Source organism: Acinonyx jubatus, chromosome B4 (assembly GCF_027475565.1).
Source record: "Acinonyx jubatus isolate Ajub_Pintada_27869175 chromosome B4, VMU_Ajub_asm_v1.0, whole genome shotgun sequence".
Taxonomy (NCBI): Eukaryota; Metazoa; Chordata; class Mammalia; order Carnivora; family Felidae; genus Acinonyx; species Acinonyx jubatus.
Genome location: NC_069387.1, coordinates 81528842 through 81556348, shown reverse-complemented (window position 1 = coordinate 81556348; position 27507 = coordinate 81528842). Strand labels below are relative to the sequence as shown.

The 27507-nt window shown below is 41.0% G+C and overlaps 2 protein-coding genes and 1 non-coding gene across 7 annotated transcripts in view; 1 reads left to right on the top strand and 2 right to left on the bottom strand.

Annotated features, from left to right (window-relative positions):
* The window catches only part of HSD17B6 (hydroxysteroid 17-beta dehydrogenase 6), a 47977-nt gene extending 27321 nt beyond the window's left edge, over positions 1–20656 (bottom strand). The window contains exon 1 of the mRNA XM_015085141.3: positions 20532–20656. The gene's annotated coding sequence lies outside the window, so the exon portion shown is untranslated. The remainder of the gene's footprint in view (positions 1–20531) is intronic.
* Positions 1–27507, top strand: part of PRIM1 (DNA primase subunit 1) — a 49132-nt gene that overhangs the window by 2475 nt on the left and 19150 nt on the right. For 3 of the 5 annotated variants that reach the window (XR_003424387.2, XM_053226383.1, XM_015085139.3), the window contains exons 1-2: positions 20650–20905; positions 21540–21697. Coding sequence is in view for 4 of the 5 variants with exons in the window: in XM_053226383.1 (XP_053082358.1) it covers positions 20782–20905; positions 21540–21697 (282 nt within the window). In the remaining variant the exon portion in view is untranslated. Of the gene's footprint in view, positions 1–20649; positions 20906–21539; positions 21698–27507 lie in introns of those variants that run through there. The other 2 variants (XM_053226381.1, XM_053226382.1) reach the window with 2 other exon arrangements.
* Positions 10445–10550, bottom strand: LOC113602948 (U6 spliceosomal RNA). The gene has a single exon (XR_003424461.1). It is a non-coding gene; the product is annotated as a U6 spliceosomal RNA (small nuclear RNA).

The following is a 27507-nucleotide window of genomic DNA, read 5'->3' as shown; positions in this document are numbered from 1 at the left end:
TTTTCATATTTCATATTTAAACTATCAACAATTTGGTAATATATAACTTTGTGAACAAAGATTAAACATTTACTTTCTCTCCCTACCCAATCCCTCCAAAAACTCTTGAGTATTCTTTTCATGACAAAATAACTACCTATTTACATAAATTCAGTGAGAATCTGTTCTCCTTTTAACAGGACATAGTTAGAAACATTGGTTATATTACCAAAGCTTTAACTGGAATGTCATATTTTTTTAACATTTTTTAAATTTTATTTTGTAAGAGACAGAGTGCAAGTAGGGAAAGGGCAGAGAGAGAGAGGAAGACGCAGAATCCAAAGCAGGCTCCAGGCTCTGAGCTGTCAGCACAGAGCCCCATATAGGGCTCAAAACCACGAATGCGAGATCAGGACCTGAGCCGAAGTCAGACGCTCAACAGACTGAGCCACTCAGGTGCTCCTGGAATGTCGTATTTTAAAGAGATGGGCATAGACTCCAAAATGACTAGACAGTTTGAAGGAACAAGGGTAACTTTACAGAGTCAATAAAGACCCTTAAACAAAATCAACGTGGCACCTTGCTTACAAGTTTCCAGCAAAGCAATTTTACAAAGAGCCTATATAGTCACTATTCATTCTTGCTGCACTTACATAAATAATCAGGCAAAGTTTAATGCAAACAAATTAAATTTTACTATTTAAAAAATGAGGGTAGTTTTGGAGAGAGGAAATTATGCTTACATCTTTGTAACCAGATTCTAATCTGGTTAATTGTCTTTGAGGTTCTGTTATATACCTGTAAATTGGACTGGATCCTAAATTCTTCTAGTCTCCTCAAAAATCTAGCTACAACTCTCCAAATTAATGTTTCCAATTTTCTCCCACCCTTCTGGTTTGGAACAGGTAAGAGAAAAGAGAAAAACAGGTAAAAGAAAAAGAAAAGAGAAAAGTTCAAACTGCCTTTGAACCTCCTTAGAAGTGACTACATCACGTCCTCTTCGCTACCCAGATGGCAGCCAAACTTTAGGGAATTAAACGTTGGACATGTATCTCATAGCTGAATAAGGTCCCACATGACATCTGGTCCTACCCAGGCACTGGAGACTTCCAAATCAAAGTGACTAGGAAGAGAAGTAGCTGACATTGAGGTAGACTGCTTCCTCCCAAGATGCCAGATCAAGACTTCATACTTTAAATACAAAACCCTTTCTTCTTCCCTTTCTTTCCTTTACTCTGGCACTCACCTGGAAAGACAACACTATCATCCACATCTCCTGGGCCATGGCTAGGAGTGAAAACCTTTGCCTTTCAGACTACTGGATTTGTCATCAAAATCTCCTACCTGTCCATTTACAGTGCCACCTTAGTGGAATTGGTTTGTGCCTTGTCAGGGTTTGCCTTTGTCCGTGGTAGTTATCATTATCCATGGGGCTACAATGCCTAGATAGCTGGCACACAGCTGGGCAATGCCTCTTAGGTTATCTGTGTCCCTAAATTTTCACAAGTGAAACAAGACATCTCATTGGTCAGTTTCCTTGGACTGTCATTACCAAATTAGAAAAAACCTACCCGGAGGCATTCATGTCTTAGGACTCACTTTTTTTGGAGGGCCATACTTTCCTGTTTAGGAGTAAATATAAATGAGAATATGATCAGAAACTTCTCCCTAACTCTTGAAGATATTGCAGAATTTTGCTAAAACAATAGCTGCCCAACAAGGATCCTTAGACTCTCTAGTCAAAGTTGTTCTTCATAATAGGATAGCTCTTGATATCTGTTAGCTGAACAAGGTGTCTCTGCTGTGGCCAACACCACATGCTATACCTGGATTAACACTTCTGGGAAGGTTAAAACTCAGTTACATAAGATCACTGAATAAGCCACTTGGCTCAAAAAGGTGACTCCTTCCATTGGGTCTTTGTTTGATTTATTTGATTTTGATTGGTTTGGATCTTGGGGACCATGGCTTCAAAGTACACTTCAAACACTGGGAATTATAATAATCATAATAATCTCCCTGGTGTGTTGTACTCTCTCAAAAGTTTTAAATGCGGGGCACCTGGGTGGCTCAGTCAGTTAAGCACCGACTTCTGCTCAGGTCATGATCTCACAGTTTGTGAGTTTGAGCCCCACGTCGGGCTCTGTGCTGACAGCTCAGAGCCTGGAGCCTGCTTCGAATTCTGTGTCTCCCTCTCTCTCCGCTCTTCCCCTGCTCATGCTCTGCCTTGCTCTCCTTCAAAAATAAACAAACATTAAAAAAAAAAGTTTTAAATGTATGTTCACAGCCACTGACCACCAACCAAATAATCTCCTTAAGACTAGAACATCAGAAAAAGAACAAAGAGGATAACTGACTCAAAAATTGTGAACCTGAAGTTGCAACTTGTGGATATCTCAGATTAGGCAAAAACATGTCATGACCTTTGAATAACAAAAGATCAACAAAAGCTGTTTTAAAAAGAAAACGGGGGCACCTGGGTGGCTCAGTTGGTTAGGTGTCCAGCTCTTGATTTCAGCTTAGGTCATGATCTCATGGTTCGTGAGTTTGAGCCCATAGGGCTACGCGAGGACAGCTTGGAACTTGCTTGGGAATCTCTCCTCTTTCTCTCTGCCCCTCCCCTACTCATGCATGTGCACACGGCTCTCTTTCTCTCTCAAAACAAAATAAACATTAACAAAAAAAAAAAAAAGAAGAAGAAAAAGAAAAGACAAAACCACAAGGACACCTGGGGTGGCTCAGGGAGGCAACCGACTCTTTTTTTTTTTCTTTTTTAATTTTTTTTTAAATGTTTATTTATTTTTGAGACAGAGAGAGACAGAGCATGAATGGGGGAGGGGCAGAGAGAGAGGGAGACACAGCATCGGAAGCAGGCTCCAGGCTCTGAGCCATCAGCTCAGAGCCTGACGCAGGGCTCAAACTCACGAACCCGTGAGATCGTGACCTGAGCTGAAGTCGGATGCCCAACCGACTGAGCCACCCAGGCGCCCCGGGGGGCAACCGACTCTTGATCTCAGCTCAGGTCTTGATCACAGGGTCATGAGTTCAAGCTCCACTTTGTTCCTGAGTTCAAGTACCATGCCCAGCATGGAGCCTAATAAATAGACAGACAGACAGACAGACAGACAAAGAAAGAAAGAGAAGGAAGGAAGGAAGGAAGGAAGGAAGGAAGGAAGGAAGGAAGGAAGGAAAGAAAGAAAGAAAGAAAGAAAGAAAGAAAGAAAGAAAGAAAGAAAGAAAGAAAGAAAACCACAGGCCCAAAATGGTGTCATGTAGGTCAAGTCCCCAAACCAAGGCTTAATACTTAATTTAATTGTAATTTCATCCTCCCCGAGAAATATAGGCTCAACCAGTGAGTCAGGAATTTTGCAATCAGCACCTATGAGCCTGCCACTTGGGCCTTTTCCATCCCCCAAAGGAAAATGGGGTAATTTGCATGGTAAGATCCCTTATTCTCCCCCCTAAAGGAAAGCAACCTTGCCTAGAACAATCCTTTTCTTTTACTAATAACTTTCTTGCTTCACTCTCCTTCCTATAAGAACCTCCCATTTTGTATAACTCCTCAGAGCTCCCCTGTACTTGCTAAATGGGATGATGCCTGATTCATTAATCATTTAATAAAGTCAATTAGATCTTCAAATTTACTGGGTTGAATTTTTTTAATAGCTTATGAAAACTACAGAATAGTAGCTGAGAGTGGTGCTAATGCTTTAAATTTTTATCATATCTCAAAAAAAAATTTTTTTATCATGTCTCACTTAAACTGAGAGTCTGATCAAGAGGGGGTAATTTTAAAAAGAAAACCACAGGCCCCAAATGGAGTCACTTATGTTAAGGCCCCATGTCTGTATACCAAGATTTAATACCTAAGCTAACTACAGTTTCAACCTCCCCGGGAATGTAACTTTAACCAGCCAAAATTGAATTTCCTGGTCAACATTAGGAGATAATCCCCCATAGACCCTTTCCCCTTAGGAGGGCAATCCTGCCTAAATAATACATTCCTTACTAATAATTTTTTTTTTTTTAATGCACTCTCACTGCCTTTAGAAATCTTTCTTTTTCCAAGGAAACAGCTCAGTACAGCTCCCCTCTACTTGCTAAATGGGATACTACCCAATTCATGAATCATTTAATAAAATCAATTAAATCCTCAAATTTACTCAGTTGAATTTTGTTTTTTAACAAATCAAGTTAGAAAACTTATTGTTTCTCAAACTTACCAGTGTATTTCTGCCTCTGGGGTATTGCTCTTGCTATTTCCTCTACTTGTTCATTGAAACAGACATTTATTAAATGTGTGCCATGCCCTGGGTAAGCACTGAGGATACACAGATGAGTAGAAGAGTGCCAGAGTGCCAATCCTTAAGAAGCTCACAGAACTAGTAGGGGATGTAGAAATAGAAACAAATTATTATTTTTTAAATAAACATGAGGTTGTCTTCAAGATGACATGCTTTTTTTTTAATGTTTATTCATTTTTGTGAGAGAGAGAGAGAGAGCGCGCACACACAACAAAAGAGAGAGCATGAGTGGGGGAGGGGCAGAGAGAGGGGAACAGAGAATCAGAAGCAGGCTCTGCTTTGACAGCAGCAAGCACGATGTAGGGCTCGAATTCACTAACCATGAGATCATGACCTGAGCCAAAGTCGAATGCTCAACCAACTGAGCCACCCAGGTACCCCAAAATAGAAACAAATTATTAAGAAAATGTGGAGAAGACAACAAGAGAAAGCACCTATTTTTGCCAAAGGATTAAGGGAAGACATATTGTTAGAGGTGAACAGAAGCTCAGCACACAAAGCAGAAGGACAAGAAGGATACCCCAGGCAGCAGGAACAGGATGTAAGAAGGCAAAGAGGTTTATAAGGCTAGAGGCCATGGAATAGCAAGAGACAATGCTGGAAAAAAATAGGTAGAGACCTGATCAGGAAAGCTGTTGGATGGCATGCTAAAAAATGTAGATTGTGTCCTACATTTTCTTATCCATACATTCAATAAACATTTATTGAGCACCCACTATGTGCCAGGCACTGCATTAAGTGCTCACTCCTCATTCACTGCTGGTGAAAACATAAAATGGTGCAGTTGCTTTGGAACCTTGAAAACATTATGCTCAGTGAAAGAAATCAGCTGCAAAAGACCACATATTGTACAATATGATTCAATTTACATGAAATTTCCAGAAGAGGCAAATCTATAGAGACAAAGAGTAGGTGAGTAGCTGCCTAGGGATGGGTTGAAGGAATTTGGAGGAAATGGAGGGTGAATGCTAGAGTAAGGGAATTCTTTTTAGGATGATAAAAATATTCTAAAATTGATTTTGGTGATGATCACACAACCCTGTGAATATATTAAGAGCAACTAATTGTATACTTTAAATGTATGAACTATATATGTGAATTATATCTCAATAAAGCTTTTAAATAAGTAAAACAGGGGAGCCTCAGTGGCTCAGTTGGTTAAGTGTCTGACTGTTGATTTTAGCTCAGGTCATGATCTCACGGTGGTGAGATGGGGCCCCACGTTGGTCTCCACGCTAAGCATGGAGCCAGCTTGGATTCTCTCTCTCCCTCTACCCCTCCCCTGCTCGTGTGTGTGCACTCACTGTAAGTAAGTAAGTGAGTAAGTAAATAAATAAATAAAATAAACGATAGACATAATAAACATGTTAGAAGAGTGTATGCACTTTGGAAAAAATAGGAAGAGCAGAATAAAGGGCATCAAGAGTACTGGAGGAAGGATAGTTTGTAGCATTAAATACAGTGGTCAGAGTAGGCCTCATGGAGAAAGCAACATCTGAACAAAGACATGCAGATGAAAGAGTTGGCCATGCAGTGGGTTTGAGGAGGAAGGGAGGACTTAGAATATACAAGAGGCAGATGTCCTAGGACCTAGTGATTAGATGGGGGAGTCCTAGGATGACTTCCAGTTTCAAATCCCTGGAATGCAAGGACGGTTCAACATATACAGCAGATCCTAGACTCCACCAAAAAACTGTTGGAACTAATAAACAAATTCAGTAAAATTGCAGGATAAAAAAAATCAACATATAAAAATTAGTTGCATTTCTATGCACTAATAATGAACTACCTGAAAAAGAAATAAAGAAAACAAACTCACTTTACAATATCATCAAAAACAATAAAATACTTAGGAATAAATTTAAGCAAAGAGGTAAAAGATCTGTACAATGAAAACCATAAGACTTTGATGAAAGAAATAGAATACACAAATAAATGGACAGACATCCCATGTTCATGGATCAGAAGAATTAATATTGTTGGGGCACCTGGCACCTGTCTTAGTGACAGGGCTCAGTCAGAAGAGCATGTAACTCTTGGTCTGGGGGTCATGAGTCTGAGCTCCACATTGGGTGTAGAGATTGCTTAAAGCAATAAATTAAAAAAAAAAGAGAATATTGTTGGAATGCCCATACTACCCAAAGCCATCTACAGATTAAAGGCAATCCCTATCAAAAACAAAAACAAAAAAATTAAAAATAAATAAATAAATGCAATCCCTATCAAAATTCTAATGGCATTTTCACAGAAGTAGAAAAAGAATCCTAAAATTCTTAGGGAAGCACAAGAGATCCCTAAATAGCCAATGTAATTCTGAGAAAGAAGAACAAAGTTGGAGGCATCACACGTCCTGATTTCAAACTATCCTACAAAGCTATGGTAATCAAAGATGTATGTTACTGGCATAAAAACAGACATAATAGATCAATGGAACAGAATCAATGGCCCAGAAACAAAGCCACATACATACAGTCAATATATATATATATATATATATATATATATATATATATATATGAGCCAAAAAGACAAGAAATAACAAGCGTTGGCAAGGATGGGAAACAACCCGAATGAGGCTGAGAGGAGAAAAGGCAAAGTCTTCTCTGGGAGAAGTCTCAAGGAGATGAGCAATACTGAGGGCTGGGTTCTGCTAAGTAAGTGTTTTCACTGAGCTACCTCCTTGGGCTGGAGATGACTGAGTCCAAACATGACTCTATAGATGTTTCCCAAGCCTTTTCTTTACCAACGGTGCAGTCATTGACCCATTCTATCCTGGACACTTGGTCCTGAGACTATCTACATGAACTATATAGAGGTCAGAGGTCACTCTGGCCACTTCCCAGCCTGAGATTTCCTTCCTCCTCTCCCCATTTAGAGTGAGCTCTTCTCCAAGGGAAGTTATTTATATTTGTGAATGGGGCAATGTAAGTATGAGGAAAGAAGAAGTTAGGGGAAGAGGAAACAAAGGTGTAAGGAGGGTGTGGGGAAGTAGGCCATGTCCAGGGGCTCCAGGAAAGCAGAGATGGTTTAATCTCTGCCTAAGCACCCACTAGGGTGTCCCTCCTTTGTTCCTCCCTCCCAATTATCAGTCTCCAGATTCCATTCCCCAGCCCAGGTCTTAGTGACAGGGCCCCAAGGAGAAAGCAGGAGGGTTTGGAGCCCAAGAATTGACCTTTCTGGTTGCCTGGGGATCTGGGTAAATATAGGGTCCCTAACCACTGGCATGGATATTAGAAATGTAAATATCAACTACTGCCCCTGATTGGTTTCTCTGCAACCCAGAAACCCAAAAGCAACCAGCCATGATACTCTGTCATCTATCCCTCAGTAGAGCAACCATAAAAACCTGATACAGGTGTGAAAAGGAGGGAAGATTAGCAATCCTCAGTGTTAGGCTGTCTGCTAAACTGGGCTTCCCTACCCAGCCATTGTGCTTGTTGTGTGCCAAAGACTCTCACATATAAATCTGGAGATGTTTCAGACTTCCGTGATTTTCCTCTTTAGCAACAATGCAGAATGTATTTCATTTGTTAGAACACTAGTTGATATCAATGAGACTACCTGGCTAATTCCCTGCCTACTTTTCCTTTTCTTCCTTTCCAAGAATCTCTCTGCATGAGCTCCTCTGCCCCCAACCCTAATTTTGTGGACACCATAAAATCATGAGCATGGATCCTGAGGCCAGATTACCTCGGTTCAAATCCAGACTTTATTATTTATTTGTTGTGTGGCTTGGGGCAAGTGGATTAACCTCTCTGTACCTGGCTGCACATCTTCAAAATGGGAAAAGGACAGCTCAGTGATTTGTTGAAAGAGTTAAATGAGTTAACACAAAACAACACTGTATTATTGTTAGATATTATTAGTATTATTTTGGTTGCTGCTGCTTTATCAGTGCCATTCTAGGCCTTTCTCTATAAGCCCTACCTCTTCTTCCAGAATTCAAAAGAAGATTTCACCATGAGAACTCAAACTGTCTGGTGCATTCAGCCACCACTTTTTCATAGTATGTGAAACTCCATGTATTGCAACGTCCTTAATCATTTCTATCAGCTCTTTATCACCATACTGGACCATGCTAGTTCACCCTGACTTTCTTCAATCTCAAGCAGAGGATCTATCTCTCTGCAATATAGTGCACGGCAAAATAAGAGGCAGCCTTTATTCCCTCCTTTCAAATCTTCAGACCTGGGTTTGTCTATAAACTCCAATCAGTCTAGTCATTGATCCTAAGAGCAAGTCTATAATCAGTACATGGATTCATGGACTGATCCACCACAACACTCTTTCTTCCCCTATTGGGCATACAGACTAGATGTCAGTCAAGCCAATAACTGTTTATCATTATAGATGCCACTATGCACCCACCATAATGTTTTAACTGAAAAAAAGTTGACAATGTCAAGTGTTGGCAAGAATATAGACAAGCAAGCATTCCCAGTGAAAGAGTAAATTGATTCAATCAATTTGAAAAAAAAATGGTTTGCCCTTATCTACCCAAGATAAAGATCCACCTTCTTATACTAAAAGATTCCCCTTTTAGGTACATAATAACGATGGCAACAAAATATGTGCATATGTGCATCATAAGATGTGTTCATAGCAGCATTATGCGTAATAGCCAAAAGCTGAAAACAACCCAAATATGCACCAACAATAGAATGGATAAATAAGTTGAAATATGTTCACACAACAGAATGCTATACAGTGACAAAAATGAACAAACTACAGTTATACACAATTAGATGAATGAATCTCACAAATATAATATTGTGACACAAAAGAACTTCGTGTAGATTCCACCTACCCAAAGTTATAAATAGGCAAAAGTAATCTATGTTGCTACCAATCAGATTCATGGTTACCCTTGGGGAAGAGAGTGGGGTCAGAGATTGAGGGAGGTATTAGGGGGTTGTCTGCAGTGCTGGTTAATGTTCTATTGCTTGACCTGTATAGCTGTAACTTAAGTATTAATTTTGTGAAAATTCACTGAACCATCCACTTTTGATCTGCATGTTGACTCAAATTAGAAAAATAAAAATACTTCTAAAAAAAAGAACAAAGAAAAAGAAAAATACTTCTTTAATCAAAAGAAAAGAAAAGAAAAAAAAAGATGGGCGCCTGGTGGCTCAGTCTGTTGAACACCTGACTTCATCTCAGGTCATAATCTCACAGTTCATGAGTTCAAGCTCCACATAGGTCTCTCTGCTGTCAGGGAGGAGCCTGCTTGGGATTCTCTGTTTCCCTCTCCCTGCTTGTGCTCTCTCTCTCTCTGTCAAAAATAAATAAACATTAAAAAAAGAAAGAAAGAGGGGCGCCTGGGTGGCGCAGTCGGTTAAGCGTCCGACTTCAGCCAGGTCACGATCTCGCGGTCCGTGAGTTCGAGCCCCGCGTCGGGCTCTGGGCTGATGGCTCCGAGCCTGGAGCCTGTTTCCGATTCTGTGTCTCCCTCTCTCTCTCTGCCCCTCCCCCGTTCATGCTCTGTCTCTCTTTGTCCCAAAAAAAATAAGTAAACGTTGAAAAAAAAAAAAAAAAGAAAGAAAAAAGTCTGAGGCAAATCACTTCTGCATTTGCTTGCAAAATTCTTAACAAGAGCAACGTGCATCTGTACAGTGTGCAAGACCCCACATAATAAATCCTGTCATGCATTTAGTACTAGGAGAGACTTTGTCTTTTCTAAGTAAATAGTATGCTACTGATTATTTTTAAATTACCTAGTTCTTGATATTATCTTAGAAGTTCAAAGTCAAATTTAATGTTCATAGTTAATTCTCTTAGTCTTTTTTAAATTCATTTTTAATTAATTAATTTTTTAGAGACAGACAAAGAGTGCAAGCAGGGGCGGGGGAAGCAGGAGGGGGAAGGTTAGGGAGGGAGGGAGGGAGGGAGGGGGAGAGAGAGAGAGAGAGAGAGAGAGAGAGAGAGAGAGAGAGAGAGAGAGAGAGAATTCCAAACAGGCTCCACACCCAGCACGGAGCCCAACAGGGGGCTCAATCCCACCACCTTGGGATCATGACCTGAGCCAAAATCAAGAGTCAGATGCTCAACCGACTGAGCTGATCAGAAGCCCCTCTCTTAGCCTCTGTAGACAGCATTTTTTTCTTCTCTCTTCTATCACTTTTTCTATTTCTTTTTGTACTCCTATTTGCATTTTTTTTTTTTTAAATACGGAACCCTTCACAAATTTGCGTTTCATCCTTGTGCAGGGGCCATGCTAATCCTCTCTGTATCATTCCAATTTTAGTATATGTGCTGCCAATCGAGCACTCAATTTCCATTTTAATATCCTTAGTGTATATGTGTCTTTTACTTTAGGTTACCTCTAACTCTTTTTGAAGATGTTCCATATGTCCAAGAATAAATTTTAACATTCTCCAATCTCAGCCTCATTCCAAAAAGTGACTTAAGTTCTGCCAAATGGGAAAAAATTAGCAAATACTCCAGCAAAAGGCATTTTTTTTTAATATCACACTTCATTTCATATCATTATATAAGATCCCACAAAGAGAAGGAAAAATGTTACCTGAGGAATTCTTGTTCGGGACTATATGTCAGATTTCAAACACTTCTTGTTTAACAGCCTTTGGAATCTTCCTTCTTCTCTGTTCTCCACAGAACAAGTGGGAAGTAATAATGTAACTATTAAACCCTGTTTACTGGCCAAGTGAGGGAGGGAGGGAGAGAGAGAGAGGGTGAGAAAGAGAAACAGAGGGAGAAAGAGAAAAAGAAAAAGAAAGAAAGAAAGAAAGAAAGAAAGAAAGAAAGAAAGAAAGAAAGAAAGAAAGAAAGAAAGAAAGGGAAAATTTCACCACTCCCCACTGCTAAGAGCTTGCTTGCAATGGGAAATGGGGTGGGGTTGTTGGGGGTGGGGTTAGGGCAGGACCCAAACTAGACTACCAAACTTTAGCAACACAATTCTTAGGATTTAATTAGAGAAGGCCCCTTTGCTTACCCACAGTTTCACAAATTTACCCCACAGCTACCATGTTAACTATGAAAGAGTTGATTTTCACCAGTGTCAAGAAACCCAGTTTAGGAGCATACCCAGAGGTTCCTATTTGCAAGTATAAAACCATCCTCAACTTTTAAACAATATTTTTCCAAACAACAAAGAAATGAAGATTTAAAAGCAGAAACAAAAAGATGATGAAATTTTCTTCAGGAATCAAAGCTGAAAGATCTTTTAAGAAAATGAAAAATTGGGGGGCACTTGGGTGGCTCAGGCAGTTAAGCATCCTACTTCTTGATTTGGGTTCAGGTCATGATCTCATGGTTTGTAAAATCTAGCCCCAGGTCAGAATTCTCTTTCTTCCTCTCTCTGTGCTCCTCCCCAGCTCTCATTTTCTCCCTCTGTCAAAAATAAATAAATAAACTTTTTTTTTTTTTTTTTTTTTTTAAATAAAAGGAGGGCTCCCTGGGTGGCTCAGTCAGTTAGGCGTCCAACTACAACTCAAGTCATGTCCTGCAGTTCATGAGTTCAAGCCCCATATGGGGCTCTGTGCTGACAGCTCAGAATCTGAAGCCCGCTTTGGATTCTATGTCTCCCTCTCTCTCTGCCCCTCCTTGCACTCTGTCTCTCTCTCTCTCTCTCTCTCTCTCTCTCAAAAATAAATAAACATCAAAAAAAAATTAAAATAAATAAATAAAAGGATGTAGCAGGATTCTTGCACAGAGTTGTGACACCGAGGCTTTTCTTTCCAGGAAGCAACTTTATTCCTGCCGGCACCACTCAGTCGGGTTCATACCTGAAGAACTGGGCCCCGAAAGTCCTGTGGCATAGTTTTTTTACACATTTTCTGTTTCTTTGTCTCCCATATATGGTAACACACACAAACATGTAGTCTGATTAAGTAGTGTCAGTTTACAAGGTCATGAGGGATGTTGTCACATAGGTGCATAGCCATGTTACCTTCAAGTTTGGGGGGGTTCCCCCTCTTTTCTCTTTTGTTTTCTCTCCTTAGGGAGGGAACCCTACCACAAGGAAAGAAAAAATTGGGACACCTGGCTGGCTCTGATGGTAGAGTGTATGACTCTTAATCTTGGGGTTGTGAGTTCCAGCCCCACATTGGGTATAGGGATTACTGAAAATTTTTTAAAAATCTTTAAAAGAAAATTTTGAAAAAATCATTACCAAGACCTCTCCCCACACAGACCCCCTCCCCAACCCAACACACACACATCACTGACTCAGGAGTCTAGTACTGGAGACCTGAAAGGACTTCATGAATCCCACTGGGCAGTGGCCCCTTCCACTCCTCCATGCTGCCCACCCTCCACCTTCTGCCCTGCTTTCAAAACATCTCCCTCTTGTGGTAAGAGCCCGGGGCCACTCTACTCCCTTGGGCCAAGCTGGCAGTTCTCACCAGTGTCATCCTTGCTCAGCTGGAGAATCAGATCTGTTATAACCAAAATGAAAAGCAGAAAGAAAAGAGCTGCCCTGGCCAGCCAGAGAGTTTCCTGATCCCTTCAGCCCCCACCCTCTGATCTAAGTTGGAATACTAAGATGTAAAAGTCTGCTGGAGGGGCGCCTGGGTGGCTCAGTCGGTTAAGCGTCCGACTTCGGCTCAGGTCGTGATCTCACAGTCCGTGAGTTCGAGCCCCGCATCGGGCTCTGTGCTGACAGCTCAGAGCCTGGAGCCTGTTTCAGATTCTGTGTCTCCTTCTCTCTGACCCTCCCCCATTCATGCTCTGTTTCCCTCTGTCTCAAAAATAAATAAAGGTTAAAAAAAATTAAAAAAAAAAAGTCTGCTGGAGTAAGGAAGAGGGGAACCTGACTAATTTAGGCAGAGCCCACTCAGATTGCCCATCTGAGATCAGCTGCTTGAAACCTGGGGTCTCCGCCTTCATACAGTCACACACCCTGCCAAAGAGCTGCAACTGCTAAGTCTTGGGGCCTGCAGCCAGGGTGTGTGTCTGTGTGTGTTAATAACCCCCTTTTTTTTTTTTTAATGATTTATTTTTTCCTTTTTTTTAGAGACAGAGTATGTGTGCAAGTGGGGGCGGCAGAGAGGAAGGGGGAGAGAGAGAGAGAGACAGAGAGAGAGAGAGAGAGAGAGAGAGAATCCCAAGCAAGCTCCACGCTCAGCACAGAGCCAGATGCAGTCCTCGACCCCATGACCCTGGGATCATGACCTGATCTGAAATCAAGAATGGGACGCTCAACCGACTGAACCACCCAGATGCCCCTGTTAATAACAGCTTTATTGACATAAAATTCACATACCATACAATTCACCCTTTCAAAGTGTATGGCTCAGTGAGTTTTGGTATATTCACAGGGTATCTAGCTTCAGAACACTCTTCACCCTAAAAAGAAGCCCTGTACTCTTTAGTAGTCACTCACCATTCTTCCCCTCCCTAGCCCCAGGCAACCATTAATCTAATCTCTAGATCTATAGATTTGCCTATTCTGGATATTTCACATAAATGGAATCACACACTATGTGGCCTTTTGTAACTGGCTCCTTTCATTGAACATAATGTTTTCAAGGTTCATCCATATTGTAACATATATCAGTATGCAATACTGTGATTTATAAGAAATATTTTTCATATATGTTTGGTCTTCATCATGTTTCTGGCACACAGCTCCCAAAGCCCTTGAGATTTCCTGAGGGATAAAGAGCAATGGGTACATCTTTCCTTATAATGTTTGACCTTTTGTCCTCAGCCTCTGAAATCACTTCAGAGCCCTGAAAGTAAAAGGGGTGACTTATTATTCCTAACAAGCCCCTTACTACCACAACTGGGTTTATGTTAATGAGATGACTTGGAAAACACTTCCTTGGTTGCCTCGGAAATCAACCAGGAATAGAAGGTTGGAATTTTTAGGGGCGCCTGGGTGGCTGTACTGACAGCTCAGAGCCTAGAGCTTGCTTTGGATTCTGTGTCTCCCTCTCTCTCTGCCCCTCTCTCAATTTCTCCCTCTCTCCCTCTCTCTCTCTCTCTCTCTCTCTCTCTCACTCAAAATAACTAAACATTAAAAAAAAAAAAAAAAGGTTGGAATTTTTAGTCCCACCTTCAGACCTCCAGGGAGGAGCAAGGGGTTAGAGATAGAGTATAATCACCAACAGCCAATGATTTAATCAACTATGCCTACATAATGAAGCCACCATAAAACCCAAAGGGGCAGGGTTCAGAGAGCTTCCAGGTTGGTGAACACGTGTAAACTAGATTCAGGAAGATCTGGAGATGGCATGGAAGTTCCATGCCCCTTCCCACATACCTTGCCCTGTGTATCTCTTCTTCTGGTTGTTGATTCATATCCTTTGCAATAAATTGGTAATCTAGTGAGTAAATGGGTTTCCTGGGGTCTGTGAGCAGCTATAGAAAATTAATCAAACCCAAGGAGGGGTTTGGGGGACCCTCTGATTTATAGCCAGTTGGGCAGAAGCACAGGTGATTACCTGGGCTTACGGTTGGCATCTGAAGTGGGGCAGTCTTATGGGATTGAACCCTTAACCCATGGAATCTGATGCTATCTCCAGGTCAATAGTGTCAGAATCGAGCTGAATTGTAGGACATCCAGCTGGTGTCTGAAGAATTGGTTTGGATATGTGGGAACACCCCCCATTCACATTGGAATTGGTATTAGCACCCTGTCATAACTCTTCCCTCTTGGTTCTTAAGAAATCATGCTCTCCCAGCTCTCCTGCTCATTCACATTGTCTTTTACTGGCTTCTCTTCCTCTACCCACTTTTTTTTTTTAAGATTTTATTTTTAAATAATCTGTACACCCAACATGGGGCTTAAATTCACAACCCCGGGATCAAGAGCCACATGCTCTACTGACTGAACCAGCCAAGCACCCCCTCCTCTACCCAGTTTTTAAAGTCAATGTCTTTAAGAGTTCTATCCTGGCCTTTCTTCTCTTCTCACTATACACATCCTCAGTCATCACCAACTTCAACCCTGATCTGAGTGCTAATGACTTGCAAATCTCTGCCTTCAGTCCAGATCACTCCTGAGATCTAGCTCCTCATATCCAAGTGCCTGCTGAACATCTTCCACCTGGGTTTACCCATTCATTTCATAAACAGAATCCCTACTATGTGCTAGGTCCTACCAAATTACCGGAGATAGTAGAGGTGAGTAAAATAGACTTGATATTTGAAGTTTTAGGGCTTACAGTCTTAGTAGGAAAAATAGACATTAAATATCTATTCCCACAAATAAATATATAATTACATACTAGTGGGGACTATGAAAGAAAAGCATAAGGTGCTTAGGGGGTATCACAGCGGTAACTCAAATCCAACTTTTCAAAACTGAAATAATGACGCCTCACCGCAATCTGATCCTCCTCGTTTTCATGTTATTTCCTATCCTAAATGTATTCAACAAGCACTCAAAGAATGTAGTAAGTGCCCGCTAGGTGCCAGACAATCCCCTTCTCTCCAGTTGCCCAAGCCTGAAACCTGAGAAATGAACCTAGACCACTTCCTCATTCCCCACATCCGTTCAATATTAATTCTACCTCCTTAAATCGGTTATGTCCACCCAAATTCTTCCATCTCCACTTTACTGACTTAGTTCAGGCCATAGGTATTCATCACCTAGATTCTAGCAACAGTTTCTGGGGATTGCTCTGCCTGCTGTTGCTCTCTTCCCTCTGATCTGCCCTCCACAAAAACACAACTTTGATTATGCTTCTCCCTGGCTTAAAAGCCTTCCATGGCTCCCCACTGTCTTCTGACCAATCCAAATTCCTATGGGGGAACAAGGCTTGATGTGTTTTCATTTGAATATGCTATTCTTTATTTTCAGCAGTCTGCAAGGAGAAAGCTAGACCCAAAGAATATGTAGTTTTATGACTAATAAGAAAACCCATATAATACATATAGGGGCAGGTTATTTATCAAAAAACTGATGGGTTCACTTACAGTTTAGGTGGAAAAAATTTAATTTTATCTATGATATCAAATATATAGATTAAAAAACAATTGTAATGTCCCATAACATGTTTTATCAGCTTTGTGGCCATCATTTGCTTTGTGGTTCAAAGAATCACCTCTATAAGATTAAGCTAAAACTTTGCCATTAAACAAATATAGTGGTGCTCTTTATTACTTTTCAGTAGTTTATGATAACAAGAGATTGAACCTATCATAATTCAACATAAATATGACCTTGGCCCCAACTAGATAGTCTCTCTTTACTATGCTCTTGCATCATCAGACCATATTCTCTAATATTCTCTTTCTTACCTTATTAAAGAGGAAGATAACTAGCACAGGAGTGCTTCAAATTTTCAACTTACTTATTTCAACAAGATTATTTACTCTCAAGACTTCTCATCAAATACTGATATGATCAATACTTTATTTTAATTTTAAACAAAGCTGAACGAAAATGGAAGATAAATAATTTTTATTTCCACACTCCCTCACTTGGCATGCAATGCTTTGGCCATGGCTTGCCTCTCAGCCCCATCTCTCACCAGGCCTTCCCTTCAAGTCTGAGCTCTGTCCATATGGAACTACTGGCAGTTTCCTAAAAGTGCCATTCCATTTACAATTTTGTGCCTGTGCTCCCCGTACCAATCTTACCCAAGTCTTAAGGAAAATGCTGATGCCAATAGATAGCTGGTTTACAAATGCATCTATAACACTTGATTACACTTTTTGATTTGTGTCTCTGGCCCCTACTAGGCTGTAACTTTCTCAGAAACAGAAACCATGCCATTAATTTTCCCCCCAGAACTAGCTAAATGCCCAGTACAAATGTTCATTAACTGTGCATCTATCTACCAAATAAATCATCTTTTTTTACATGCTAAAAACACCCAGAATAACAATAGGAGTTGAACTGGAAGGAAAATCCAGGAGGTAAGTGTCAAAGTCTGCAAATAACTTCGGGAGACCTGGGACTGATGGGTTACCCAAAGAGGATGACAGTAGATGTAAGTAGTAAAAGTAAACAGGATGGTACCTAGTGTAAGACTTGAAGGACAAAGGGGTTTTGCACCTCTGTGGATGAAAGCACAAGGGGAAACCAACTGAATGGCAATACTGCCTCCCAGTGGCAACTAGGATAAAAACCTCCATACCAGAGCACTTGCACCGAATAGCTTTCTCACATTGAGTGGTTCTGGCCTATGAAGTGTGCCAGGGACCTCTCACTTTATTTCATTTCATTCTCATGGCAACCCCTTGTAGAGACACAGCATGTAGCTTAGGGGTTAAAAGCACAGACTGTGGATCCAGGCTATCTGGCTTTCCCACTTACGAGCTAGTGTGAACTTGGACGAAGTATTTAAATTCTCTGTGTATTTCTCAATCTATAAAATAGGGATAGTATTAGTATCTACCATATAGGGTTCTTAACGAGGGATAACATTTTTTAAATTTTTTTAATGTTTATTTTTGAGAGAGAGAGAGAGCACAAGCAGGGGGCGGCGGGCAGAGAGAGAAAGGGAGACACAATCCAAAGCAGGTTCCAGGTTTTAAGCTGTCAGCACAGAGCCTGACATGGGGCTCAAACCCACAAACTGTGATATCATGACCTAAGCCAAAGTCGGATGCTTAACCGACTGAGCCATCCAGGCGCCTCACAAAGGATAAAAGTTTTTTAACAATTCTATACATTACTCAGTGTTTACCACGATAAGTGTAGTTACCATCTGTCACCAACAGTGTTATTACAATCTTACGGACTATATCCCCTATGCTGTGACTATTTCTGTGACTATTTATTTTATAACTCAGAGTTAATACTTCTTAATCCCCTTTATCTATTCTACCCATCCCCTACCCACCTCCTCTCTAGCAACCACCAGTTTGTTCTCTGTGTCTAAGAGTCTGTTTCTTTGTTTGTCTTTTTGTTTCTTAGATTCCACATGAGTGAAATCATAAGGTATTTGTCTTTCTGTCTCACTTATTTCACTTAGCATTATATTCTCTAGGTCCATTCGTGTTGTTGCAAATGGCAAGATCTCATTCTCTTTTATGGCTGATTACTATTCCATTGTATGTGTCTATAAATATATCACATCTTTACCCATTCATCTATTGGTGGATACTTGGGTTGCCTCCATAACTTTGCTACTGTAAATAATGCTGCAATAAATATAGTGGTGCATATACCTTTTCTAATTAGTGCTTTCATTTTCTTTGGGTAGATACCAAGTAGTGGAATTAATGGATCATGGTATTTCTATTTTTAATTTTTTGAGGAAGTTCCATACTGTTTTCCATAGTAGCTGCATCAATTTACATTTCCACCAGCAATTCACAAGGGTTCTTTTTTCTCTACATCCTTGCCAACACCTATTTTTTCTTCTCTTCTTTATTTTAGCCATTCTTTTTTTTTAATACTTTTTTTTTAATATTTATCCATTTTTGAGAGAGAGAGAGAGAGAGAGAGCAGGGGAGGGGCAGAGAGAGAGGGAGACAGAATCCCAAGCAGGCTCCGTGCCATCAGCACAGAGCCCAATGCGGGGCCCGGACCTATGACCCATGAGATCATGACCTGAGCCGAAACCAAGAGTCAGATGCCCAACCGACTGAGCCACCCAGGTGACCCTATTTTAGCCATTCTGACAGGTGTAAAGTAGAGGGGAAATTCTCAAAAGGGTACTTCACAGCACAGCAAATGTTATATAAATATTAGTTAAATAAATTAAGCATACAGTAGGAACTCAATAAATATAACTTCCTTTGCTTTTTTTCCCCTTATATCTTGGCCCCTTCAGGTGTTGCATGCCTTAGTGGTCCTGAAATTCAAATAGGGGACCCTCAAATATCCCAAAGAAGTCAATTCCTAAAAGTTAAGTGTTTAAGTGTTGGACTCCATTTCGGCTCAGGTCATGATCTTACAGTGGTGAGATCGAGCCCCATGTCAGGCTCCCTGCTGAGCATTGAGCCTGCTTGAGATTCTCTCTCTTCCTCTGCCCCTCTCCCCACCTGCACTGTCTCTCAAAATAAATACACACTAAAAAAAAAAAAAAAAAAAAAAAGTCCAGAGACAAGTGGTTCTGGAAAAAAGCACTTTTCACTCTGGAAAAGAGTGAAGACTTTCCCAATAACAAAATTCACCCAAAACAAAATGCATAGGGATTGTAAAAATCAACTAAGATTTGTGCAGGAAACCAGATTTTAAGGAATATTCAAATAAGTATAGTCTGCCCAGAGCCTGCTTTTGCACTTTGTCCACAGGAGCTGAGAGACCAGTGATGATTTTCAAGATTAGGCTAATAATAACTTACTAGAGATTCTATTTTCTCCTTTCTCTTCTATCGGTATTGGAAACATAAAATTCATGAAAATAATGGCTTTCAAATGACATATTTTTGTGATTATAGACTGCCCACCCCAGTCCACATTTGCAATGAGGTGTATCCTTACTAGGTACAACTGATTGGCAGATTTGCACATTAGCAGCAAACAGGCTCCTTTCCTACTCGGAAAGCTCTCCATGATATTGCAAGATCCCTGGTGTGTTCTATTTGAGAGACTGAATATACAAAGAGTAGCCAGATAATATATAAAAACAACAGAATTCTGAGGGTACCCAGCTGGCTCAGTCAGTAGAGCATGCAACTCAGGGTCATGAGTTCTAGCCCAATTTTGGGCACAGAGTTTACTTAAAAACCAAAAAACAGAACTCTGACCCACAACCTGAATAAGCCTACCCAGGAAACCAATCCCCTTATCTATAATAAACAGCTCAGGAAGCCAGCCTGCTATAAGTCAGACTTACAGAAGTCAGACTGCTAACTCTAGTGATAGTTTAGGAAGCCAAACCAAAAGCCCTGTAGCAACTGGCCCAAAATGGCCAGGACTTGATTAATAAATGACAGCCTCCCTAGATTTTGTGGCCACTTCCAATTTAGGACCAACCAGAGGAAGCCAAATATGAGCCCCGAATCAATCACATAGAATGCCCCTGCTCCTAGTTAGTCCAACTACAGCTTTTCCATGCAAACAAGCCTGAAACCTTCTCCCCTCCCCCTCCACTATAAAGTTTTTCCACTCTCCTGCCTGCCTTTGACTCTGCCAAAACTCAAGTGTCTGCAGCTGACCTCCTTGCTGTATAGCAAGCTCCGAATAGTCTGATTTTCTCATTAGGTTGGTCTTCGTTTATTTCCACATATCGTACCTAATAATTCTATGAAGAATTAATTTTCAAACCCTCTTAAAAAAATATTGGCTTACATTGTTCAAATGCGTTATTTCTAAGACATTCATACAGTTAGCGGAGAACATCATTTTCTCCTTCATCTTAAGAACCTAGGCTCAAGCGCTCACCTTTCTGCACAGCTTCCGGGAAAGGAGGCAGCTTCCTTCTACCCACAGGGGCGGTGGACCTAGTGTGGGTGCTGATAGGCAGAGACTGCGCCACGCCCAGGCCAACCCCAAGAGAGAGAACTACAATTCCCAGCAGCCGGCGCAGACGCCCGGCCACGGCCACAGCGCGCCTGCGTAGTGATAGAAGCTCCGGCTGTGTGATTCCCGCCAATTCTTGTCGTAGTCCTGCAGACAGTGAGCCCCGCGCTCCATGGAGACGTTTGACCCCGCCGAGCTGCCGGAGCTTCTTAAACTTTATTACCGGAGGCTCTTTCCCTACGCCCAATACTATCGCTGGCTCAACTATGGTGGAGGTGATGGAAGCCGGGAGCGGAGTGGGTAGTGGCTCGGAGGGACGGTGAGGAGGTTCTGGGAGGGTACCTTAGAATGACAATACGAAGTGCCTCCTATGCACTAGGCTTTGTGCCAGGCGCCTTCGCGCATTATCTCGAGACCTCGCCACCACCTCTGAGGTGTAAATGGGCCAAGAGAGGTTAGGGTAACCAGCCTCCGGCCACAGAGAATGGCCGAGCCGCTGCTCCTTCCTCTACCTGGTCAGACTGACATTCGGTGCCCCGTTTACCGGCCGCGGCGCCTGAACCAGGGAGATTACCGGGTCATGGCTTTAACTACAGAGGCCTGTTCTGTATCAGGGACAAGCGGAGCATCTCCCGGGAGAGGAGAGGTACTGACCTCTTCGCAGCTGAATTTATTAGTGCCCACCGAAGAGAGACAGATGGCATTCATTACATATTTAAAACACTTAATGCATCTTTTTCTTCATTTTTACTTTTTCCTATCAGATGCAGGATAGTAAGCCCCTTCAAATTAGGAAGTCTTTTTTTTAGCATGTAGCACAGTGTTGAGCACACAGGCTTATTCAAAATATCTTCTCATTGGTTGATGTTATAATGCCCTGTGCTAAATAAAATACCAAATTAACTTTAAAATTGTATATTTATTTTGCAGTGACAAAGAATTACTTTCAACACCGTGAATTTTCATTCACATTGAAAGATGATATTTACATTCGCTACCAATCCTTCAACAACCAGAGTGATCTGGAAAAGGAGATGCAGAAAATGAATCCATACAAGATTGATATAGGCGCAGTATACTCCCACAGAGTAAGAAATCAATTTTTTATGTATTATGTTTATTATGTTTCATTTTTTAAACCAAGAATGGGTTGGAGCCCCCCATTGTTTTGAGGTTACATTTTTAGAGTTAATTCTAGTTGAAGAGCCACACTTTATTTATCTTCTTGCAAGTAGATTGTAATATTTTTGTTGTTGTTGTTCTTGATACTCTACGTTACTGGTTGGAAATCATTTGGAAATGAATTGGTTGTATTCTCACTAGGACAAAAAAATTGAGTATCGGGCGAAAAAACTAAATGAGGGGCGCCTGGGTGGCTCAGTAGGTTAAGCATCCGACTTCGGTTCAGGTCATAATCTCATGGTTAGTGGGTTCGAGCCAGCGTCAGCCGCTGTCCTGACAGCTCAGAGCCTGGAGCCTGCTTCGGATTCTATGTCTCCTTCTCTCTCTGCCCCTCTCCTGCTTGTGCTCTGTCTCTGTCTCTCAAAAATAAATAAATGTTAAAAAAAATAATAAATTTTTTTTAACAACTATTTTTAATGTTTATTATTTTTGAGAGAGAGAGCACAACCAGGGGCCGGGCAGAGACAGAGAGGGAGACACAGTTTGAAGCAGGCTCCAGGGTCTAAGCCGTCAGCACAGAGCCTGACACGGGGCTCCAACTCGGGAATGGTGAGATCATGACCTGAGCTGAAGTCAAACAGTTAACTGACTGAGCCACCCAGGCGCCTCCCCTGAACTTTATTTTTTAAAAAGACTAAATGAGGATGTCAGCGTGGTTTAAATGAGGGAATTTTAAAAGAATTACATTCTCTTCCAGCTTTGGAGTTTTTTGTTTTTTGTTTTTTTTTAAATAATGTCTATATTCAACATGACACTGAGATCTGGAGTCACATGCTATACCCAATGAGCCAGCCAAGCATCCCATGAAGTTATTCTTGATTCCTCTCTTTCTCTCATACTCCTATATCTGTTTCCATTAGGAAATCTCTTTAGGTCTACCAAAATAATATCTGAAATCCAACGACTGGTACCAGTGCCACTACCACTGTCATCATCTCTCATCTGAATTACTGTAAAAACTTCCTAACAATTTGCTCCTATAGACTCTAGAGTCTATTCTCAACACAGCAGCCAATGATCCTTTTAAAACAAGTCAGATTCCGGGGCGCCTGGATGTCTCAGTCGGTTAGGCATCTGACTTTGGCTCAGGTCATGATCTCGCGGTCCATGGGTTCGAGCCCCGCGTCGGGCTCTGTGCTGACAGTCAGAGCCTGGAGCCTGTTTCAGATTCCGTGTCTCCCTCTTTCTCTGACCCTCCCCTGTTTATGCTCTCTCTCTGTCTCAAAAATAAATAAATGTTAAAAAAAAAAAATTAAAAAAAAAACAAGTCAGATTCTGTGATTCCTCTGCTTAAAACCATTCTCTTATGGCTTCTCATTTCACTCAGAGTAAAAGCCGCTCTCTCTGCCTTACTCACTCCACTCCTGCCACACTGGCCTTTGCTCAAGCAGTTTCCACCGCCCAGAACCCATTTACCAGATACCTTCTCGGTTCCTTCCTTCAACTCCTCACGTCCTCATTCAGTGAGGCCTACTGCAACTTGCCCCACTCCTCCTACCCATTGTCACTGATACAGTCTAAATGCCTAGAATAGTGGCTGGCAGAGAGAGTACACTGTAAATACTTGTTGAATGAATGAACATACCAAAATTGCCCTTCTTTCTCTCCTTAAAAATACACACATGGGGGTGGGGGGCACTTGGATGGCTCAGTCGATTGAGCTCCCGACTTCGGCTCAGGTCATGGTCTCACGGTTCGTGGGTTCAGGCCCTGCGTCGGGCTCTGCTAACAGCTCAGAGCCTGGAGCATGCTTTAGATTATGTGCCTCTCTCTCTCTGCCTCTTCCCTGCTCATGCTCTCTCTCTCTCTCTCAAAGAATAAATAAACATTTTTAAAAAATAAAATAAAAGTACACACATGGAGGGAAGCACCTGGGTGGCTCAGTTGATTAAGCATCTGACTTCAGCCCAAGTCGTGATTTCACAGTTTGTGAGTTTGAGCCCTGCATCTGGCTGTCTGCTGTCAGCAAAGAGCCTGTTTCAAATCCTCTGTTCCCCTCTTTCTCTCTGCACACCACTGCTTGTGCTCTCTCTCAAAAGTAAATGAAACATTTAAAGAAAAAAAAATACACACATGGGGGGAGAAATACATTCATGTGATAGTAGCTTTTGTATGGAGCTTTTCCATGTCTCATATAACTTATTTTTCATATCAATCCTCATTATATTTTTACAAGGAGAAAACAGGCTGAAAGAACTTAAATAATTTGTCCCAGGAGACACAGTTTCCAAATTGTAGACCTGAGACCTGAACCCAGGTTTTCTGATTTAAATCCCAAGGGAAGGGGAGAAGACATTTAAAAAGGCAGGCAAGAAAAATGTTTTGGAGCAGTTTACTTCTCTTTATTTTTTTTTTTAAGCTAGTTTATTTTTTACTTATTTTTTTATTTAGATTTTTTTTTCTAATTTTAGAGAGAGATAAAGTGCAAGCAGGGGAGGGGGCAGAGAGAGAGAGAGAGAAAGAATCTCAAGCAGGCTCCATGCTCAGTGCAGAGGCCTGATGCTGGACTCCATGCCACGACCCTGGGATCATGACCTGAGCCAAAATCAAGAGTTGGACACTCAACCAACTGAGCCACCCAGGCACCCCAATTTTTTTTTTTTTTTTTTTTTTAGTAATCTCTGTGCCCAATATGGAGCTTGAACTCATGAGTCACATGCTCTACCACTAAGCCAACCAGGCATCCCTACTTCTCTTTAGGGATAGAGATTAAAACGGAAATCTCTAGGGGTCCCTGAGTGGCTCAGTTGGTTGAGTGTCCAACTTGGGCTCAGGTCATGATCTCACGGTTCGTGTGTTTGAGCCCCACGTGGGGTTCTGTGCTGACAGCTTGCTCAGAGCCTGGAGCCTGCTTCGGATTCTGTCTCCTCTCTCTACCCCTGCCCAACTCATGCACCGTCTCACTCTGTCTCTCAAAAATAAATAAATGTAAAAAAAGAATTTTTTTTTGAAACAAAAAACTGAAATCTCTATAGAAGGGCCAAAGTGTCGCTCTATTCCTTCTCTTTAAGGAGAATAAATGAAGGAGAATAAATCTCATTTTTTTTTTAATTTTATTTAAATCCAAGTTAGTTAACATAGTGTAATAATGATTTCAGGAATAGAATTTAGTGATTCATCACTTAAATATAACACTCAGTGCTCATCTTAATAAGTGCCCTCCTTAATGCCCATCATCCATTTAGCCCATCTGCCCAACCGGCACCCCTCCAGCAGCCCTCAGTTTGTTCTCTGTATTTAAGAGTCTCTTGGTTTGCCTCCCTCTCTGTTTTTATTTTTCCTTCCCTTCCCCTATGTTCATCTGTTTTGTCTCTTAAATTCCACATATGAGTCAAATCATATGATATTTGTCCTTCTCTGACTTACTTCGCTTAACGTAATACATTCTAGTTCCATTCACGTTGTGAATGGCAAGATTTCATTCTTTTTGATCCCCAAGTAATATTCCATTGTGTATATATACCACATCTTCATCCATTTGTCAGTCGATGGACATTTGGGCTCTTTCCATAATTTGGCTATTATTAATATATTGTGCTATCAACATTGGGGTGCATGTGCCCCTTCAAATCAGCATTTTTGTATCCTTTGGATAAATACCTAGTAGTGCAATTACTGGGTTGTAGGGTAGCTCTATTTTTAATTTTTTGAGGAACCTCCATACTGTTCTCCAGAGTGGCTGCACCAGTTTGCATTCCCACCAACAGTGCAAGAGGGTTCCCCTTTCTCCACATCCTTACCAACATCTGTTGTTTCCCGAGTTGTTAATTTTAGCCATTCTGACAGCTGGGAGGTGGTATCTCATTGTGATTTTGAAATGTATTTCCCTGATGAGCATCTTTTCATGTGTCTGTTAGCCATCTTGATGTCTTCTTTGGAAAAGTCTGTTCATGTGTTCTGCCCATTTCTTAACTGGTTGTTTTTTGGGTGTTGAGTTTGATGCCTTTTATCAGATATGTCATTTGCAAATATTTACCTTTTAGTTTGGTTGATTGTTTCCTTGCTGTGTAGAAGCTTTTTATCTTGATGAGGTCCCAATAGTTCATTTTTGCTTTTGTTTCCCTTGCTTCTGGAAACATGTCTAGTAAGAAGTTGCTGCGGCAAAGGTCAAAGAGGTTTTGCCTATTTTCTCCTCTAGTATTTTGATGGTTTCCTGTCTTACATGTAGGTCTTTCATCCATTTTGGGTTTATTTTTGTGTATGGTGTAAAAAGTGGTCCTGGTTCATTCTTCTGCATGTTGCTCTCCAGTCTTCCCAATACCATTTGCTAAAGAGGCTGCCTTTTTTCCATTGGACATTCTTTCTTGCTTTGTCAAAGATTAGTTGGCCATACATTTCTGGGTTCTTTATTCTGTTCCATTGATCCACGTGTCTGCTTTTGTGCCAGTATCATACTGTCTTGATGATTATAGCTTTGTAATACAGCTCGAAGTCTGGAATTGTGATGCCTCCAGCTTTGGTTCTCTTTTTCAACATTACTTTGGCTATTTAGGGTCTTTTCTGGTTCCATACAAATTTTAGAATTGTTTGTTCTAGCTCTGGGAAGAATGCTGGTGTTATTTTGATAGGGGTTACATTGAATGTATAGATTGCTTTGGGTAGTATAGACATTTTAGTAATATTTCTTCTTCCAATCCATGAGCATGGGTTAATTAGGCTTTTTTTTTTTTAAGGATCTCTTTCTCTTTCCATTATTTTCTGCTCCCCAGAGGCAACCACTTTCTTTTAGCTGATTCTTAAGGTATTTGCTGCCTTGTCTGTAAGTAACATTTTTATATTTCTCCCATTTTTCTATTTTAAGCATTATCTACTGACTTTCCAATCTGGCAGATGAGAGTTTAGCTTTCTTTTACCTCACTGCCTACCCTCACCTCACCTTCCCATTTCCACATGCTTCTAATATATTTGTTAGATTAAAAATCAGGGTCGATCACTAAGTCAACCCCAAACTCCTTGCCAATTGTCTGAATATCCCAATGTGTTCAGACCTAACAGGTAGTTTGTCAATTTCACCCTGAAAAGATTTCCCTGGCAGACTTCTGACCCCCAAGCTGGACTGATTGCCCTCTAAGCCTATTGGATAAATATGATCTTGTAATCACCCCAATGTCCTTCCACCTCTCTCCTATTTTGGATCCTGTGTTACCCAAATCCTTTGTTCTCTTTTTGGTTTACTTCCTTGTTCTGGTAGAGCACATCCTCCCTGAGCTTCCTGAGAAAAGATGCATGGAAGACAAAACATTTGATACCTTCTGTATCTGGAAAATACCTTCATTCTACATTTATGCTTAACTAACGGTTCAGTTTCTAAATCATTTTCCCTTAGAATTTTGCATTACCTGCTTGTTTCCAGTGTTGCTATTAAGACCCCCATTCTGATTCTTGTCCCACTGTGTTGGATCTGAAAGCTCTTAGGATTTTCTGCTCCCTTCTGTCCCTAATGTTCTAAAATTTCGCTTGACATGCATCTTTTTGTACCTGTTGTGCTAAATACTTGATGGACTCATGATCATGAACTCATGTCCTTCAATTCTAGGAAATTTCCCTTTTACTTTTTTTTTTTTTTAGATTTTATTTTTGAGTTAAAAAAAAAGATTTTATTTTATTTTTTTATGTTTGTTTATTTTTGAGAGCAAGAGAGACCGACTGTGAGCCAGGGAGGGACAGAGAGAGAGGGAGACAGAATCCGAAGTAGGCTCCAGGCTCTGAGCTGTCA